Source organism: Camelus dromedarius, chromosome 31 (genome assembly GCF_036321535.1).
Source record: "Camelus dromedarius isolate mCamDro1 chromosome 31, mCamDro1.pat, whole genome shotgun sequence".
NCBI classification, from domain to species: Eukaryota; Metazoa; Chordata; class Mammalia; order Artiodactyla; family Camelidae; genus Camelus; species Camelus dromedarius.
Genome location: NC_087466.1, coordinates 13,800,605 through 13,820,530, shown reverse-complemented (window position 1 = coordinate 13,820,530; position 19,926 = coordinate 13,800,605). Strand labels below are relative to the sequence as shown.

The 19,926-nt window shown below is 50.8% G+C and overlaps 1 protein-coding gene across 2 annotated transcripts in view; it reads left to right on the top strand.

The window, feature by feature from the left end:
* The window catches only part of KSR2 (kinase suppressor of ras 2), a 393,165-nt gene that overhangs the window by 357,256 nt on the left and 15,983 nt on the right, over positions 1–19,926 (top strand). For both annotated transcript variants that reach the window (XM_064481173.1, XM_064481174.1), the window contains one exon: positions 19,296–19,392. In XM_064481173.1, the coding sequence (XP_064337243.1) occupies positions 19,296–19,392 (97 nt within the window). The remainder of the gene's footprint in view (positions 1–19,295; positions 19,393–19,926) is intronic.

The window sequence follows — 19,926 nt, the reverse complement described above, 5'->3', positions numbered from 1 at the left end:
GGACCCAGAGCCATCCCTTAGCCAACCAATTGGCTAGATGGACAAGAAGGTATTGATATTGCCAATAGAGGGACTGGCACGTGCAAAGGGCAGGAGGCAGCAAGACCAGGGTTGGGGTGGGGTACAAGAGTCACGAGCTGGAATACAGGATCCATATGCATGCAGAATAACAAGCGATGCTAAGCTGGAGACCATCTTAAATGACCTTGAGAGCAACACTAAGGGGTTTGACCTTTTCTCCTAAAGGCTGGGGAAGCCACCCAGAGTCGTAACCAAAGAAGTGACATTGTCCAGTTGGCCTTTAGAAAGAGTGCTTTAGGGCAATCTCTTTTCTGAGGAGAGCGTGCCACAGGATTGCTGATACATTCCCCGCTTTAAGAATGGTGTGGGCAGTTAGTGTTGGTCCTACTCTGAAGTCAGTGGGCACCTCTGCAGGTTTTAATGCCCTGGGTCCTAAAAGATATTTGGCTGGACTCCCTAAGGGACCAACTGGGAGCTGGCAGTCCTTTGGAAGCGAAGGCATCTTCAACAGCTTTTTCTATTTACCCAAGTTAAAAATAGCCAGCCGCACTCCCATGTTTTGAAGGCGAATGTGGCAACAGCAACATTAGCTCCTTAGCATGTGTTCCCAGAACCAGAGGGACTGTTTCTTCTGCGTTGCCGGCCGGCGGTGGTTAAACAGACATTCAGGAGCTCGGGGTAGCTTCGTGGAAGGGGGTGAAATGTACTTAAAATGCTGGTTTTCACACAGTCTGATCGACCTGCCTGCATGTTCTGGTTTTTCTGTCTTCGAATCATCTGAACAACCCTCCAAAGTCAGCACCATTCAAAACTCTCCTGTTTACAGCTGAAGCAATGTGCCCAAGGTTATAAAGGCTAGGAAGAGGCAGGACTTGAACCCAAGGCTGTCTGATTCAGACCTAGATTTGTCTTAAACCATCTTCTTGTCCTCTTTCCCCTCCCAGATATGCCTACGTCCATCCCCCTTCTTGATGCCCTGTGGACCTCTTTGAACCCTCCCCTGCAGGGTCCTCTCCCCTGCAGAGGGGAGACGTTGACCTGCCTCCTGATCAGATTCATTGTCCAAGCCACCAGACTTGCCCGGCTTGTGACTTGTTGAGTTGGCCCTGGTATGTGTCCCTTGCCCTCCCTCTCCAAGTGGCAGACTCCAGGGTAGCACCAGTGGGTGGGGGTGGGGAGTAGGAAGTGTCAGGTCAGTGGATTTTTGCTGCTCTGGGAACCTGCCAGCCTTGGGCTTGGGTTTGATGCCTTTCCAACCCAACTGCAGTTGCTTGGGCACTGCTCAACGTCTGCTTTGTCCCTGCCTCATCATGTTTAAGATAATTAAGCCCATAAATCAAATAATAAATAGATATTGACTCTTTGTCATGGAGTATATCAGAATGGATTGACCGCTGGGAATACTGCTGTCCCCAATCAATGGGGAGCCGGAGGGATAAATAAATCTTGATAATGACTGGCAAGAGGGAAATCAATAGGTATATTAATATATGCATTGGGAGCATACATCTTCAAATGTGAAATAAGAGTTCGTTCTGGCAGAAGGGGAGAGCAAGAGAGGCAGGGAGGACAGGCAGAGACTGACCATCGGCAGCCCTGTCCCCAAGCAGGGTCCCGCATACACCATAGGTGCCTGTGGATTTGGGGTGAACTTCAGAAATCCAAGGAGGGGGTTGCTTTAAAGAGAAACTGTACTTCGTGTGGACTTTTTCCATTCTCTTGTACGTCTGAGTGCCCAGAAGTCCCCTCTGCCCCAGGGCTGCATTGTTCTGTTCCCGTCTGGCCTTCAAGTGTCACTGGCAGGAAAGAGGAGGGAAGACCTGGTAGGGTGGGGAGGGCAGGAGAGGGGACACCCACTGAGAAAGAGATTGCAGGGCCACCTCAGTCCCTGCTTCTTGGGGCTCCAGCCCCTGGGTCTCGGGGGCAGTGACCATCCTCGGGCTGTGGCTGACTGACGAGCCGCAGGGTCGCCTCTCCTGAGCCCTCTTGTCATCTTCTGTCTTTGATGGAAACGGAGCCTTGTGGCTGAGAAGTTGCTCTTGCCTGTAATCAAAAGGTTTGTCTCTGATTCCTCTTCAAAAGAGGATTCCATTTCTTCTAGGTGTTCAAAAGACCCCGAGGGGGTGCCTAGCAGAGAACAGATCGAGTATCTTCAAATGCAGGGAAGGGGTCACAGACGTCTTCAGCGATTCCCCAGCTGAGGCCGGTCCCTCCAAGGCGGTTATTAGGACAGCCCGTCGGGACTTGGAGGCGCAGATCAAGGATTCTCAGCGGACTTTTGGAAGCGGTTGTAGACCGTTGAGGACTGTCATAGCATCTCGGTCCCTGGAATCGGATCTCTTTCTGAGCCACGAGAGCTGCCTTTGACAGTTTCTCAACACTGGATATGCCGCACTGCAGCATCTTGTCAACGAGCCCCTGTGCCTCAGGCTCAGCTGGCCTTGTAGCCCTTCCGTCCGCAGGAACTCTGCACCCTCTGGCCTCCCTGCTCTCTGTCTTCCTTTCCTGCCTTCACATCCCTGGGGTTGATCTTCCCTCGCAGATGCAGCGCTTGGAGACGACAAACCGGGGCTGTTGACATGGCATGCAGAGCAATGGGCTTTCCATCAGGGGCTGAATATGACCAGGGAAGAGCCTGGAAGGAGGAAGGGGCCAAGAATTGAAGAAGTTCTTCTGCTGTGACCTTAGACAGGCTTTTAACTTTTCTAGCAATCAGTTTCCTTGTTGGTGAAATGTTTGTAACGTTACCTACTTCATCCTTCGTTGGATCATTTATTTCCTTGTCTGGGCCTGGTTGGCCTCAGCTGAACCCTTAAAAGTGGATGACCACTCATCCATCCATCTATCCAACTTCTCATCAATTTGTCCATCCGTCTTGTACCCCCTCCCCCTTCATAGACTTGTCCACCCATCCTTCCACCCATCCCACGTCCACCCACCCACCTGCCTTTCCCATACATTCATCCATCCAACATCTGCCTTCTCAACTACCCACCCATCCATCCACCCTCCCCTCATCCATTCATGCACCCATTCACCCACTCATCCAAGGATCTAGCCATCAGGCCGTTCAGCAAATAGGTGTTGAGAGCCAGTTCTCCATGAGGCACTGCGGTTTGCTTAGGAATGAGTATTTGGGGCTTCAATGATGTGATGGAATCAGTGTGTCATACTTAAAGCCAGTTCTTGAAGCAGTGCAAGGTGGCAGGGTAGAGTGCGGAGGCTGTGGTCAGCATCATGCTGGTAGCACTGGGCATACAAGTCTGCAGAAGCATCCATGGGTGGGGATTTCAGCAGACTGCACATCTGTGGAAATGAACAGTGGGCCATATTCCCAGGTATGAAAAGAAAACAAAGCACCCAAAATGAAAAGCCAGGCAGCAAGACTAAAAGACTCAGAGTCATCTTTGCCTCTATGCTTCCTTCCCTTTGGTTCTGATTTTTGTGGAACTCTGTGCTGATGGGCATGGAAGCTGAGACCTTGCTGGGAAATGGAGGAGGAGAGGGTGGTCAGAGGGCAGACTTGGGCCGTGGGGGATGGGGAAGAAAGGCATCCGTTTTGTAGGCTCCGAGGTAGCTTAGCATGTTTTCCAAAGGTTGGTGGTGGAGAAGGGGCCCGCAGACCAAAAGCCGTGGGGCTGTTCGCTGCCTGTGTTACACCCCATTAACTCCCAACTCAGAATCATTTATCAGTGGCAGGCTAGAGTTTACTTATTCATTATTTATAGAGAAAGTGTTTGCTAAGCAAATCAGCAGTTCAAACAAGAGCACAGGGGGGGTAGATTTAACCCACTCAAGAAACCCGACCAGAGTAAGGGCCTCGGCACATGCAGTGTCTGAAGGCAGAAGGAGCTGCTGGCAACCGACGAACCACTGGCTTTAATGGCTCCTGCCTTGCAGCTCCAGAAATCTCCACTTAATCTCAAAATAATCTCTCTCTTGAAGCTTTGTGCATAGAAACTAGAGTGCCTACGGGAGTTAAGGAGGCCTGGGAGGGCAAGATTACCTGGGTTAACACTTGGTGCCCTGGAGTCAAGAGCTTAAGAGCAAAAAAGAACCCCAAATGAACTTGGGTGATGATTTTCGCCCATCTCCGAGAAGCTGGCACAAACTTACATTTTGTTCCTCCACCTTCTAAATTGGGTTTTGGGGAATGACAGGACTTTGAATTGAAACAGATTACCAAGGTGAGGCTTGGTGACTAATGGAAATAGTCGTAATAGGATTACCTGGAGTGTTCGTCTTTCCCCATGAAGATGCAGCATCGTCACGTGACAACCTTCTGGGGCACGGAACTTGTGTTTTTAATCTCTCTGGACATTTGTTTTCTGTTTTTTTTGAATGATTGAGAGGGGAGGTCACATCCCTGGGGATGACTTACTTTCTATCTGTAGGAAGCAGGAGGAAGCTATTAACAAAAACATGAAATTGAATCTCACCAAGCATAGATTCCCATTTGCCGCCGCTTCTTTAAAACCACGGTGCTGCCCGGTTACGAATAAATGGAGGTGTCTTATGGGCCACGCAGAAAAGAGCCATGCTTCTTCGGTGCCGAGGAAGACCAGAGACCGGTCTCCCTGGTGATGGTTGCTGTAGTAGCCTGGTCCTAGCCAGAGTATCTTATTTTTATTTTGCTATTGTGTCTCTCTCCATTTTCTCATGCCTTCACTCACATCGCTAAGTGATGCAGTGGTACTTGGAGCTAGTGGCACCTGTCCTACCTTCTGGGAAAACCCCGTACCCCCAAACCTGTCCCTCCTGCCAATTACGTATTAACCAGGTACTGTAGTCAGGATGGGACATGCTTCTGCCATAGCAACAAACAGCCCTAAAATCTCTTCGGCTTACTCAGAGTTTCTCACTCACTTGAGTTTGCTACAGGTGGGGCAGTTAGTTACTCGGGGACCCAGGATACTCCAGTCTTGTGGCTCTACCCTGTCATCACCATGGCAGAGAAGAAAAGAGGCTGTGGGTTCAGCAGTGGGCTTCTCAGTACCCACACCAGGAAGTGCCAGGGCTCTCTTGCCGTTGGCCAGACCCAGTCACACAGTGCCGCATGGCTGCAAAGAGACTGGGATGCGTGGTCTCCGTGGGCCCGGGAGGGAGCAATAGGAAACAGAACGTGGTGAACACGTGGTGTCTCTTCCACGCAAGAGTGTTCTACCTCAGTCCCCGCAGAGCTGTGGGGTGGATTCTGGCTTGTCCGCCTGCATTCGTTTTCAGCAACTTGCCCAGAGGCTCATCATGTAAGAGTACAGGGACTGGATCGAAACCCAGTGCTGTCCAGCTCCAAACTCTGAGCTCTTAACTGCTGGGAGCTACTGCCTCCCCAGTGAGTTCTCTCCTCACCACTCTCTTTTCCTACTTCTGAAAAGGAGCGATTCCCCCACCTCCCCCCGCACACTGCCCTATCTCCAGATTCTTGTACATTTTGCTTGGGGTAATGAAATCGTAGTTCAAGTTCATTTGCCTCCCAGTGTTCACCCCAGGAACTCTGCCCATCCAGCCTGCCTTAAACCCCCCCAGGGTTCTAACTTTATCTCAAAGCTTCAAGTGCAAAGGATGCAGTGTTCCTTGCTGTCAGCCCAGCAGAGGCATGGGTTATAGAAACTGGGAAATTCCTTACCTAGTGGACCAGGCTGAGAAATCAGGATTTTTATCCCCATGTTTCCCAGACCAAGGCTCCTCTGTAAATGCAATGGGAAGAAATGAGTGGGGGTTTTTGTGAACTTTCAGTTTTTAGCTTTTTTAAACAACTGTTTTGAGATATATGCATATATGCATCTATGTATTATATATATGTATATATATAATATCACAAAATTGACTCAAAGTATCCATACAGTTCAATGGTTTTTAGTATATTTACAAAACTGTGCAGCTATCACCAAATCTAATTTTTTATTGAAATAGAGCTGATTTGCCTTATTATATTAGTTTCAGGTGTACAACATGGTGATTCAATACTTTTATAGATTATAGTCCATTGAAAGTTACTACATCATTTTAGAACATCTTATCCCCGCAAAAAGAAACTCTGTACCCATTAACAGTCACTACCTACCGCACTCCCTGTCCATCCTCACCCGCTGGCGATCTCCCATTGTTAGACAAAGAATCAGTGTTTCCATTGGAACATTTCAAAGGCCAGGGAAAATGAAGACATGGGTGCTTTTTGAGGGGTGAGAGAGGCTGTGGCCAGTTCTGCAGTTGGCATGACTCTCCCTGACTCCAGCCACACAAAACATACCCATAGGTAGACAGAGATGCGCCCATAAATGCAGTGATGCCCGCACACACATACGCATGTGTGCACATACATAGGTATGCACACACGTACTAGTACACGCACACAAATTCACTCACGTGTATATACACGTGTTCATGTGCACATAATCACATGCATACAGAGAGCGACACTTGAACTCTTAGAAACAAGAATGCATGTGTACATGCACAGACATGTATGTGCACAGGCGTGTGTATGTGCACAGGCATGTGTATGCACAGGCGTGTAAATGCACAGGCATGTCCTTAGCTACAGTGACCCTTTGTGTGGTGGCAGAAGATCAGATAATGTCCCCCTGGTGGCCCTGTCCAAGCCAGTGGTCTGTAAGGAAGGCATTCTAAAGCAATTTGGGATTTGCCTCACTTGGATGAACATTTGTCCAGCTAATTTCGTGCCCAGGGGCTGCCTGTGAAGACTCTGGTAGGGTGTGGTTATGGGGACTCAAGCAGGGAGTGGCAGAGAGAAAGAGGCAGGGGACTTAGAAACACGTAAATTGTATGACATGGACTTGGCACTTGCTTCTGTGTTGGAGTCACGGCGGGGAGGACTTGGGCGGGTCCTTGACTGGAGCCTCCGTTCTGTCTGGGGTAACAGCGGGCAGCCATCCCATCTCTGTTTAACTTAGGCTCGTAGATAAGTTCCTGGCCTGCATTTTCACTGGCCCCAGTTCTTTCCTGCTCCTTCATCAGCCCAGCTGAATCCCAAGCAGAGAGCCATGTCCCGTACCTGTGACACTCACAGACACCCACTCCTGTGTGTCTGCCTGGCCTAGCAGACTCGAGAGCCCCGCACCTAGCTGGGAGTGTTGGCTCAAGGCATGGATGGATGAATGGTTGAATGAATGAATGAATGAATAAATAAGGGGGTGAATGAATGGAAAATCCACTTGGCCTTGACCACATCTGGTTCTCAGTGCAGAGGAGAATGGTTCAGATTGGTCAGATGCCTGGTTCTCACAGCCCAATTTCTATTGACCCATCCTAGTTTCTTAGAACAAAAGCCAACGTTTTCCAAGCCGACAGGAAATGTTTTCGGCTGTCTCATTGGATTTCTATCCCAAACACTCACCTCTTCCCTTTGGCATGAAAGTATGGAAACAAAGGGTGTGGCTCTGTGCCAGTAAGACATTTTCACAGAAATTTGAATTTCATGTAATTTTCACAGGTCACAAAATATTCCTCTTCTAAATTTTTTTAAACTTCTGTTTGAAGGTGTTAAAACAAGTCTTAGCCCGCGGGCTATATGAAAACCGGCAGTGTGCTGGGTTTGAGCTACAAGCCATCATGTGCAACCCCTGTCTTAAGAGCCTGGCTCTGGTAGGCCTGCGTGTCTACACTCTTCCAAATTCCCTGCACACCCCTGACCTAGAGCAGTGTAGACAGTGGGCTAGTTGGGTATGTGTGCTGGGGTGGCCCAGCGCCAGAGGCCTTCTCCAGGAAGGGAGGGGCAGTGGAAAGGCCAGGAGCTTTGGGCAAACGGGACCCAGATCTGCCTCCACGTCCTGGCCGAGAAGGATTCTGGGAAAGTCATCCATTCCCTCAAGCTCTTGCTTTCTTATCAGAAAAGTGGGAAGATGAAAAGTTCCCCCTTGGGGATCTGGTGAGGGGGAGACGGGTATAAGGCTTGTTTTGGGAGCCGGGAAAACACTGGTTTCCTCGTCCCTCAGCCTCTGTTGTTTCCATGTCCCAAAGAGGCCGTGTAGCCTAGTGGTTGAGAACAGCACGCTGGTGTTAGATCTGCCGAGGGTAGAAAGCCAGTTCTGCTTCGTGGACCTTGGCTGCATGAGCATAGCAGATGACCCTGCCTGTCTGAGTCTCAGTTTCCCCATCTGCAAAATGGGACCGACCCCCCGCCCCCGAACAGATTGAGGTTGAGTACAACTAAAGAAGATCACTTGCGCAAAACCTTTAGCAGAATGCTCATGGAAGCTTCCGTGAATGGCTCTCTTTATTCTTAGGAGGCAGCGTGCCTCTGTGGCTGTGAACACAAAATTTAACCTCAGACAGGTCTGGGTTCGAGCCAGGCTGGGCCAGTTGAAGCATGACCTTGGGAAATTCTATCCCTCTTCTGTGGTTTGATTTCCCCATCTCTTCCAGTGAGCTCTGACACTAGTCTGCAACCTAAATTCTAGAAATGTCTATGCATGTCCTCTTACACCATGGACAGGTCGGTTCTAGGCTCGGGTATGTTCCCAGCATCCACTAGGAAGGTAGAATCCTGCCTCCCCTCCACCCTCTCTTCCCCTTCCCCACCCCGCCTTCTCCCCCTCCTTCCCTCTTCCATCTCCCCTTCCCCCAGCTCCCCTTCCCCTCCTCTCCCCACCCCCCTCCCCACCCCACCTGCCTTCTCCCTTCACCCGCTGAGGCCCCAGTCCCCGTAGGCAGAAGGGACAGCACCGTTTCCAGAGGTACACACACCACTCATGTCTCTGCCTTTCTCTTACTAGCCCCCTAGTCCTTTTAAAATATCAAATCATCATCCCTGTCTTCCTCATTAGGTACTGAGTTTTTTCAGGTGGGGAGCTTTCCATTAGGACTTTCTGGTAAGGACCCGCCTCTGGCTGTGCGCCCTGAACAGGCTAAACCCTGCGCCAAAGACAGAAGGAGCAAGAAAAAAAAAAAGTTTAAGTGCTTCCTGGGGCTACTCAGAGGATGAATTCGGTTCCGACTCCACTTTCTCATTTCAGTTTGTCTCCCTTTCAATATTTTCCAAACTGTCTATAGAATAAGCATATGTCTGGTTTCATTTCAGTCTGACTCGAAGGTGCCGTTTTGCCCTTTCTTTCTCATTTGACAGAAGTAATACGTGTTTACTGGAGAAAAATTAGGAAAGAGAGATAAGCAGCGAGGAAAACATTTTTGCAAAGCTGCTTCTAATCCCGCGACCTGGAACTAGCCGGGCTCACATCCTCTCTGTGGATTTTAATGCATATAAATTAGGAGGCGTATGTATACATTTAAAAAACGGTAATTCAGTTGACTGTTCAGCTTTAAAAAAAAAAAAATGTGGTTCTGGTCAGGGAGCAGTAAGAACTGATGTGTTTTGATGCCCAGCCCCGGATGAAAGGACCTGGGGTCAGTCGGGGCTTTTTGTGCTCCTGGAACCTGGTGCAGGGAGGAGGGTGGAAGGGTCACTGCGCGGTCAGTCTGGTTTGGCTCATGGCCTGTTCCGTGCGCTGAGCCAGTAGGGGAAGACCTGCCTTACCCTGAGCACAGCTCTCCCAGCTCCCCAGAACGATGGGGAGAAGGAAGGTGGGAGGAAGCGCCTTCCTTCGTCCATACATTCACGCCTTCTAGAAGCATCTCTCGAGTACCCGCCCTGGGCCACTCTGTGCTGCCCACTGGGCCTCCTCACCAAGGAGTTCTATGAACCCTCTCTGATGGTCCAGCCCTCTTCACCCTGCCTGTCTCTGAGTGGCAGCCGGGAATTCCCAAACCAGCAGGAACTGGACAGTGAGGCCAGACATGGGCTGGCCCTGAACTGACAGAATAGAAGGAGAAACCTAGGGCTGGGGAGGGAAGGGGGGTGGTCCCTACTGAGCTCAGTGGACAAACAAGGGTTTCCATAAGCCAGGCCCTCTGAGTTGGGCTCGGCCAGTTCCTGCTTTGCTAAACCATCCTTTCCCAAGGGATCTTAGGAAATCCTGGGAAGAAGATTCAAGAACTGGTCTCAAATCCTGACCCTGTTGGCTACTGACTGTGGGACCCTGGGTGGGTTACTTAACCTTTCTGCACGTGAATTTCTGCATCTGTAACATAGACCCTCCCCTCCTGGGAAGGCTGGCACCACAGATTCTCAGTTCGGCACCTTGGGAGAACTCCGTAAACTCCATCAACTCCAGGCAGCCCTGAGTAGGAGGTACTGACCCGCACACAGAGATCACTCACATACTTACACGTATAACCAACCCCCTTCCCCGAATCGCCCCACCTCGCAGTTCACCAAGCACAGCAAGTTCCAAAGATTCCAGGCAACTTGTCCAAGACCACACAGCTAGGAAGGGACAGAACTTTCCCCCAGGTGACTGATTCTGAAGGGCATGCTTCTATCCAGGCTGACTCATTGCCTCGGTTTCCTCATCTGCACAATGAGTATAACCACACCCACTTTAGAGAGTTATTAGAAGCATGGAATGAGATGATGCCTGGAAACCTCTGACTCTGTCCTGGGCTCCTGAGAGGCCTTTAGGAGATGGTCATCGTCCATCCAAACAAGGTGATGCCTGCCCTTCTTGGAGAGATTAAATAAGGGACATTTGGGTAGATGGTGCCAGAAATCAATACAGAGTCTTTGCCCTGAAACAGCATGATGTGTTGGGAAGGGGGTCCCTGTCGGCACCCCTCAGTTGCTGACCTCCATCCTCTTCCTGTCCATCTGACCCCATGAGCATTTCTCCACTGCCCTCATCATAACCTGCAATTATTCTGTTTGCTTATTGTCTCCCCCGCGAGAATGTCAGCTCCATTACTGGGGAAGTGGCCCTTTTTGTCTTGTCACTGCACACACCTGGCCTAAAGTCTCTGTTCACACATGGTTAGTAGAAGCGGAGGGTGTGCAGGCCAGGAGATTAAATGAGTCCAGATTTCCCAGAAGGTGGGAGAGGTACCACTAGCCCCAGATAATGCTGAATCACATCGTGGGATCATGATTTTCCTCTTAGTTCTGTCTCCATCCTTCTGTGACATTAAGGAGAAGGTCTTTTTTCAGTGCTGGATTTAACACCCTCCTAACCCTTACTTGCTGAATTTTAAAAAAGAGAGAGAGAGAGAGAAGGCCTTAGGCTCAGATGATTTGGCAGGCCACCATGCCAAGCAAGAATTTCATTTTGGTTTTTAGTGGATTTATTTCATCGTATGTATTTTTACATTTATTTGGGGCTAGAGATTCTGGCGTTCCCTCTGGTAACGACAGAAAGTAATGATAAAAGTTTCTTTTGAAAATACACCTATTTTTCAAAGGCAGGGCATATAAGGAAAACTATTAGCAAGTGATAAAGAAGATGATTGGCTGATCTGGCAAAAAACTTAAGGTGGTTCTGGAAGGATGGGCAGTGTGTGGGAGATTCGGTGAGTTGCAGGCTGACCCTTGGGAGGTCCTGAGAAAAGATGCTGTAGAGTTAGGGACAAGCATGTCCCGGGATGTTTTTGGACAGGCTAGGAAGAGCAGGTCTTGTTGGTGGCTGGACCACACCACGTGATGAGAGGCCGAGGAACCGGGCTGGCTGTCTGTGCCCTGGGAGCCCTCCCTTCCTTACAAAGCACAGAGCAAGGAGGGCAGAATGTCACCAGACACCCAGAAGCAGAGGATCACAGTCAGGGATGGGAGCACCCTCTAAAAGGGGCAAAACCCCCATCTCAGTCCTTGAAGGGCCCAGAGCCAACCCTTGGCCTCTGGACTTAGCAAAATCGGACAGAAGAATCCAGTGAGACCCAGAGTGTGAGCTCCCTTTTCCCTTCCTCCCACTTCTCCCAGCTTTGGAGGACAGCAAAGGCTGGAAGGGGTGGTGCATTCACACACACATACACACACACACACACACACACACACACACACACACTAACAAAACAACCTAAAACCCCGAAGCCCTGCTTTCCAGCGAGTGCAGCTAGCTCCTGCTTTGCATGTTCCGGTGCCTGGAGGGCCACTGTCATCTTTCTTGTCTGGCCAGGACGCAAGCCTTCCCCAGCCAACCCCTTATTTAATGGAACTCTATAACTCTTCATTTCCCGGGCTCACATCGGGTTAAGCAGGTGGCAAACAGCTGGCATTTCTCACTTGTTTTCTGGCATTTCCCATTTTTATAGGAAGCTAACCTGGCATTTCTTATTATAAAACCCCAGAGCCCCATGGTTTAATATCCTCGGTGTTAGATTCACGAATGAGTCGGAAGTTAGAGATTGCCTGCGGCTGGAATTTGATGGAGCGAGCAACTTGTCACTTGGCGTGTGATTTATTTGCTCAAGGGAGGGGGAAAAAGCAGAGGGCAGTTAAGTGGGTTTTGAGTTTTGCCAGGTTGGGAATGCTGAGAAGTAAGCATAAGCGAGGAGGAGGAGGAACAGCCGAGGGGTCGTAAATTCCTTCTGACAGAATTAAAGGTTTTTAAAATAACAGCTGACTTGGAAACCAGCTGCTTTGGGAGCTCACATCAGGCAGAGCTGAGGACTGTTTCCACCCGGCTGTTTCTTTTATTTGAAGGATCAGCCATTGAGGAGGGCGGGCACTGGGAGATGCTTCCTAGAGCCCAGCCTCATGGCCTTGCCTGTGTTACTCAAGCATGCCGCGTGGGTCCTGCCTCAGGGCCTTTGCACTGGCTGGTCCCTCAGCCTGGAACTCTCTTCCCTCAGATTTTCACAAGGTTGGCTTCTTTCTTCATTTTCTCTAAGCACGAACACCACCTCCCCAGAGGGACTTGCCCTGAGCATCCTAGCTAAGGAGACCCCCAGGCCCAACATGCTTTGTCCAACAAATCTGTTTGCTCTCTTCATAGCACTTGGGCCCCTCTGCATGTCTCATCAGTTTGCTCGCTTCCTTGTGTATCACCTGACTTCTCCCCTAGCCAGTGCGCCCCATGAGGGTAAGGACCGGGTCTGTCTTGCATACTGTATCTCCCACACCTAGGACACTACCAGGCCCCGTGGCGCTCACTAAATGGACTGTGATTGTGAACTTAATGATCTCTGGGTCTCAGTCAAATAAGATCGGCTTGAACAGTGGCTCTTCAAAATGGGGTCCCCAGACCACCAGAGTCAGCATCACCTAGGAACTTGGCAGAGAAGCAGTATCAGGCCCTCACCCCAGGTTCCCAGAATTGGAGTCCCTTGGGGTGGGGCCAGCCGTCTTGGTTTTAACAAGCCCTTGCTGGGGATTCTGATGCACACTCGAGTTTGTCCACCACTGCCCAGGAGCTTACACACCTGTGTGGTCCAGGCAGTTGGTGCTAAAGCAGGAAGCAGAGCAGGTGTGGCAGAGGGGACCACATGTTTCCTGTCTAGGGACATTCATACGTGAAACCACGCCTGCCCGAGGGCCCAACACCCGCTCCTTCCCAAATGGGCCAGTGGTTACCCTCCACTAGAGCCTGGAAGAGCGCCCGAAAGAGCCCGGTAGAGCACCCGAAAGAGCCCGCGAGCAAATAAGCCAAGGAAGGTGAAGACACGGACCCCTGAGGAGTTTTTCTGCTTTATTGGATGTGATGCTCTGGTAGGAGCCTTGCTCCCTGGACTCCTGGCAGAGGAGCCCTGGCCATGTGAGGCCGCCATAGCATTGCATCCGTTCATGCCTTCAGAACCTTCTGTGCATGGGGAGTACAGTAGTGGCCCCCTAGATTAGACCCTGCCCTCCTGGTGAGTACAGTCTGGAGGGAGAGACAGCCCGTAATCAGACTCCAGCTGACACACGTACAGCCGCAGCAAGGGCTGCACAGATGGAGGGCACAGTGCTGCAGGGACTGACGGGGAGAACGGCCTGAGCTGGGGAGGCTTTTGAGACAGATAGGGAGAGTGTTGCAGCCTGAGAAAACAGCATGAGCAAAGGCCCTGAGGTCAGTTGGTGAGGCTGGAGCTCCATGGGCGAAGGAGTGGAGCAGTCTAGGGGGACCAGACTGTACAGGGCCTTTGGGTCTCCAACCAGAGGGCAGTGGGGAACCATAGCACTGGGGAGTGACCTTGAAGGGTAGCTGGGGAGTGATTTTGAAGCAGCCACTCTGAGTGCTATTGAGAGTGAGTTGGGGAAGCTGGAGCGGCCGTGAGGGGCGGTGTGGTCATCTACACAGGAGAGCATTATTATTGGCAATGCATTAGCAATCATGTTATTAGCCATGATATGAGCCACTGTTCAAGGAGTCCGCATTCTGGCCAGACGCTGGGCCAGGCACTGTCCTTCTGTGGTCCCGTCTCACCCTCAGGCCCCGCTCTGTGACAGTACTTACCACCCGGCTGGATTAGTTTCGGATTGGTGTTGTAACAAATTACCACAAACTCAGTGGCTTGGAACAACAAAAATTTGTCTTATAGCTCTGGAGGTCAGAAGTCCAAAATGGCCTCACAGGGCTACAGTCAAGGCAAAGGCAGAGCTGCCTTCCACTCTGGGGCCTCTAGGGGAGAATCCGTCCCTTGCCTTTTCCAGCTTCTGGGAGCTGCCTGCACTCCTTGGCTCGCGGCCCCTCCCTCTGTCTTCAAGGCCAGCGGAGGCTGGTCCAGTCCTCACCTCACACCCCGTCACGCAGCCTCCTCTTCTGTCTGCCTCTCGTCTGCCTCCCTGGTCACTTGCCTCCTTCCTGGGACTCTTGCCTCCCTTTTCTGAGGGAGTGCCCGTGATAACACGTGGGGCCCAGCCAGATAATCCGGAATAACCTCCCCACCTCAAGAGCCTTAATTTCATCGCAGCTGCAGAGTCCTCTTTGCCGTGTAAACAGCCGCTGTGTCTGAGGCTTCGGGTGTGGACGTCTCGGGGGACCGTTAGTGAACTGACCACAGCAGAGTTACAGATGCAGACAGAAATGAAGCAGAGGGAGTCCCCGAGGCCGTGTGGGGCTCAGAGAGGGCAGAGCTGGGCTGGGAGCCGGTTTGTCGGTCTTTGGAGGAGGTCGCCCCCAGCCCCCACTCCCCACCGTTGACACCTGCCCGCGCCCCTGGTCTTGATGGTGAGGAGTTTGGAGGAGAGGAAGGAAGCGGCTCCCATGGGCATCCAGATTTCTTTCCCAGCCACTGTTTTGACAGAATGAGCCACTTCGGATGGAGGTCCTTGGAGAGAAACCTAGATGATTTTGTATGATTGTTTCTGATAAGCCTCTTTTAGGCCGGCTTACAACAGAAGTCTCCCAGTTGCCCTGCCATCTTGGCCCAGGGCACAGTGCCATCTGTATCACCTGGGATGTGGGGTCCAAAACAGCCTTATATGAGCTGCCTGGGGCCAGGGTGGGAGAGGAGGTGGCCTGCAGAGAAGATGGGAAATCCTCAGTCCTTGCTCCTCTTTTTGGAAAAACATGATCTTTGTTGCAGAGAGAAATACCGAGAGGCATGTGTGTGTGTGTGAACTCAAGCACGTGTGCCTACTGCCCCAGAAGCTACCTTGGACACCTACCTAGTGCCTTAAATATATCCTTAAGCCACTAAAACACCTTCTCTTGACTCCAGACTGACTCTGCTACTGAGGCCAGCGGCCCTCATTAATCTTCATTGCCACAAGTGATGTTAGCAGTGATATTACAGCTCCCATCTACTGAGGACCTGTGACATGCTGGAGTCTGAGAAAGTTAAGAAACAAAAGATGAGGGTATAAACTCTGGAGCTAGCCTGCCTGGATTCAAATCTGCTTAACTTCTCTGAGCCTCAGTTTCCTCATCTATAAAATGATCCTGTATTCCATTAAATCTAAGATGCCATTGGTTGGAATAGGCACCCTTTCTTTCCTGTACTACAAAGAAATGCAGTAACTGACCTGTCAACGAAAGCAAAACACGTTCTAATTGCAGAGATGTTACAATCCGAGGAAATGCACATCTTGGAATCAATGAAATACTGCGAGGGTACCCACCTCACAGGGCTCTGGTGCGTAGGGTGGTGCCCAGCAAGTAGAAGGGGCTTCGTGCGTGTTTGCTGGTATTGTTACGACTGTCCGCATTTTACAGATGAGGAAATTGGGGTTGAAGTCACTTCCCGAGGTCGCCCAACAAGCAGTAAATGGGAGAGTCGGGATTTGGGTTTACTCGGCTGCATGTCTCTTTCATGGCCTGAACGTCATGTCCAATAACTGGGCCTCCACACCGTGGACGGGAAGATGGGAAAGATCAGGAGCAGGCTGCCCTGTGGCCACGCGTCCACAAGCAGGCCTCTGCCCCTCTGGGTCTCCGTATCTTCACCTGCTAGAGGTGGGTGAGAACATGGACCCTGTGGGGATGCTGGGAGGATGCCTGGAGGGGAGGCAGGTCCCGCGCATGCTCAGTAAGCCTCCATCCGCTCCTCCCTTCCCTGCCCCCCCCCCCCCCCCCCCGCCCAGCCACAAGCAGCCTCTAGGGCACAGGTGTTAGCCACAGAAATCCCAAGCTCAGGCCAGTTGCCGTGGATACGTGGACTGACTTGCCTGGACTCTCCGAGCCTCGGCCACCCTGGACACCTGCCTAATGCCTGCTCCTGCTCAGAGCTCGCTCAGCCCGTGCCCTGTACCTGCCCTTGAACTCAGGCTCCAATAAACACCTGGGTGGGCACAGCCAGGCCTGGAGTCCCTCACTCCCCTGCAGACACTGCCCCTCAGGACTGTGAGAACCATTTAGAAATGGAGACCTGTGGTAAAAGTATTGGTTTAGATTTTAAATTTCAACTCCATATGTTAATTGTTCATCCTTTCCTCGTCGTTTTTTTCCTAAATTTTTGGAAGGATAACACGCCTGCCAAAGTGTTCAGATCCTAAGAGCACAGCCTGATGAATTTCCACTAAACGCACATCCGTATAACCAGCACGTAAATCAAAGCACAGAACATCACCTGCCCCCAGCTCCCCTCGGGACCTCTCCAGCCTCCCGACCGCCACCCAAGGGTCACTACTGCGCTGACTTCTCGCACATGGACCAGTTTTGTCTGCTTTTGCACTTGATGCAAATGGAGTCATTCAGTGCCTGTGTGGCTTCTTTTGCTCAACATGTTGTTTATGAATTTCATGTTTCTTGAGGTTAGCAATAGTTTGCTTATTAACAATCTGGTATGAATGTATCCTGTTATACAGTTATATCATAATTTATGCAGTTTTCTGTTGATGAACATTTGGGTTGGTTCCAGGTTTGGGGCTATTAAGAATAAGTTGCTGTTAACATTCTAGAATATTCTGGTACATTCTGGTACATGTCTGTAGGTGAATATGCATATGCATGCCCACTGGATATGAACTTAGGGGAGGAATTGCTGGTCATGGGTTATTTGTGTATTTCACTCTAATAGAGGGGCCAAGTAGTGGTCGTGCCAATTGATAGCCCACTAGTCAGTGTGTGTTTATCCACCGGCTCCAGATTTAGCAGCTGCTGATGAAAAGGAGGAGGTGAGCGCGGAAAGGAGACAGGGATGGACTTTTGGGGGCTGTGACTTCTATGCAGTTACCCTGAGAGTCTGGGAGGCTTGGAGCCTGCTCTGCCGTCTGCAGTGGGGAAGGATCTTCTGGGCTCTGGCCCGTAATGAGTGTAGGTGGCTGTTCAAGCACAGAGTAGCCGTGGGAGGGAATCCACCCACGGTCTCCTTCATCCTGAATATTTGAATGTCACTATGGTCTAATTGGCTGCACAGCCCGCTCCCCAGCCCCCCATCTCGCCTCCAGCAGCCACAGCAAACGCACTGGCACTGCCCGAGACAGCAAGGCGGGACAGCCTTGAGTCACCATGGCTGCCCCCCACCCCCGCCGCTGACTTACTGGGCAACCTGGGACAGGTGACTCAGCCTCCCTGAGCAGGTGAAGAAATGAATCTTAGTCCAAGTTCATGGGTGATTATAGGTAGCATGGTGGGTGGATTGATGGATAGATAATAGATGGACAGACAGATGTGATGTGGGTGTAAATATATAGTTTATATATGTTTGCACACAGGTGTGTTCACCGTTTGATTGGTCGTTTACCCCCTCTCATAACAGCCAGAATTTCATGACTACTTACACAGAGATTTGCCTCCACCTTTACACACCTGATTTCCTGTGATTCTCCTGCAAAACCTTGGAAGGTTTACAGATAATGAAACTGAGGCTCTGAGAGGTAAACTCCCCTGCCCAGGGCCACACAGCCACTGACTGACAACCAGTCTAGAGTCTGACTCTAGCCCCCTGTTCTTTTAACCACTGAGCTACACTCCCCACCAGCTCCTTCTCCCACTCAGTCCTCATACTAACTCTGTTGGGTAGGTGTCATTAGTTCCCTTTGATAGATGAGGCCCAGAGAGGTTAAGTAACCCACCCAAAGACACACAGTAAGTAGAGAGCGGAGCTGGGATTCCATCAGGTCCCTCTGATACCCGAGTTCTGGCTACAACCACACGATCTCAGCTAATTCCAGCCCACAACAAGGGTTCAGTAACTACCATAGGACTGAATGCAACGCTTAGACCATTTTAGCAATCAAGTTACAGATTAAAAGAAACATTCAACCAATTATTTTGACATAGATGGAAAACAAACTTTCCTGATGTCATTCCTTCGTCTTCCAGCCAACATTAGGCGCCGTGAGCCAGGCATGGTGCTAAGGGCTGGGCACGCTCATTCATTCGTCCATTCGGTGACTGTTCATTGAGGGTCTGGTCTGTGTGTGCCGGGGATCGGGCTCACTGGGGAAGAAAAGGACGGATGAACATGCCGGCAATTAAGTGAGAAGGTGTTACTGTCACTGTATCATGTCCTTTCTCATCTTGTCATTCATCTTGAAACACTGGTCCTTGAAATGAACTCAGTGAGGCTGGAAATAGTTTGCAAAACCCTCTATCTAGACAGGCATCTGGTGTGGGGAGGTACTGTTGGTGTTTACACATCCCTGTCTGAAGGTGTGACTGCATCATTCACTGGTGGTCCTTAGCACACATCAGCTACGCCTTGCTGGTCTTCCATCACTGTCCCCACACACCCGTGTCTCCCGGCGAGGGGGAGCAGCTGGGCAGAGGCACCGGCGGAGTGCTGTCTGAGTGGTGTCTGAGGACCCCAGAAGTTGCTGGCCTTACGTGCAGATTTCTGTCTGTGAGACCCTAGGATAGATGGAACGAGGCACCCCTGCTTCTGGACTTGGCTGGACCCTGCAGGTGTCCTTGGATGCCGGGGGAGTGGGTAAAAGATCCTGAAGAACCCCAGAGAACTTGCTCCCGAACCTGCATCCCAGAACCAGAGCTGAGGTCCAGAGCCAGGTTTATTATCTCTCAGGCATATCCACACATGTCCGCTCTTTTGTGTGTCACTTTTAATAGCTGTTGTGGGTGGCCCTCGTCTCAACAACTGCCAACAACTCACTTTGTCCCTTTGCTTTCCAGCCTCTGTAAGGGACGGACACTCTATTCCGTGGTGAGGGATGCCAAGATCGTCTTGGATGTCAACAAAACGAGGCAGATTGCCCAAGAAATTGTGAAGGTACCTCCCCCCTGAACCTCCGAAAGACCCAGCCCCCTCCCAAGCCTCAGGGTCTGACTTCAAACCAGCAGTCTGGGCTTCAGACAAATTAGACTCGACCTGAAAAATACCAGGCCGTGTGTATGTAAGAATTTTGCCAAGATGAAACCATCAGGGATGGTCTTCCAGTGTGTCTGGTTCCCGTCTGGTGCCCCATCGTCATGATAAGCAGGCGTGTGCAGGGACCAGGGGAACTTCTCATTGTGAGAACCCCTCACCCCACAAATGCTTGAATTCCCTGAGTATAAGGCACCTGTCTCCACAGCCGCTGGGGATACATCAAATTGTTGGGTGTTGTTTGGGGTTAAAACAAACGGGAGCATCCTGGGTTTTCTGGTGTGTGCCTCATTTGTCAGTCGTATTCAGGTTTTTACTTCCCGTTGGACGTGTCAAGACAGCTGCAAAAAGAAAGAAAAATGTGACTGCTCGTTCAGGCAGGAAAAAAGCAATCCAGGCATTCACCCTCGAGCTTGACCTGCAATAGCCCTTGTCCAT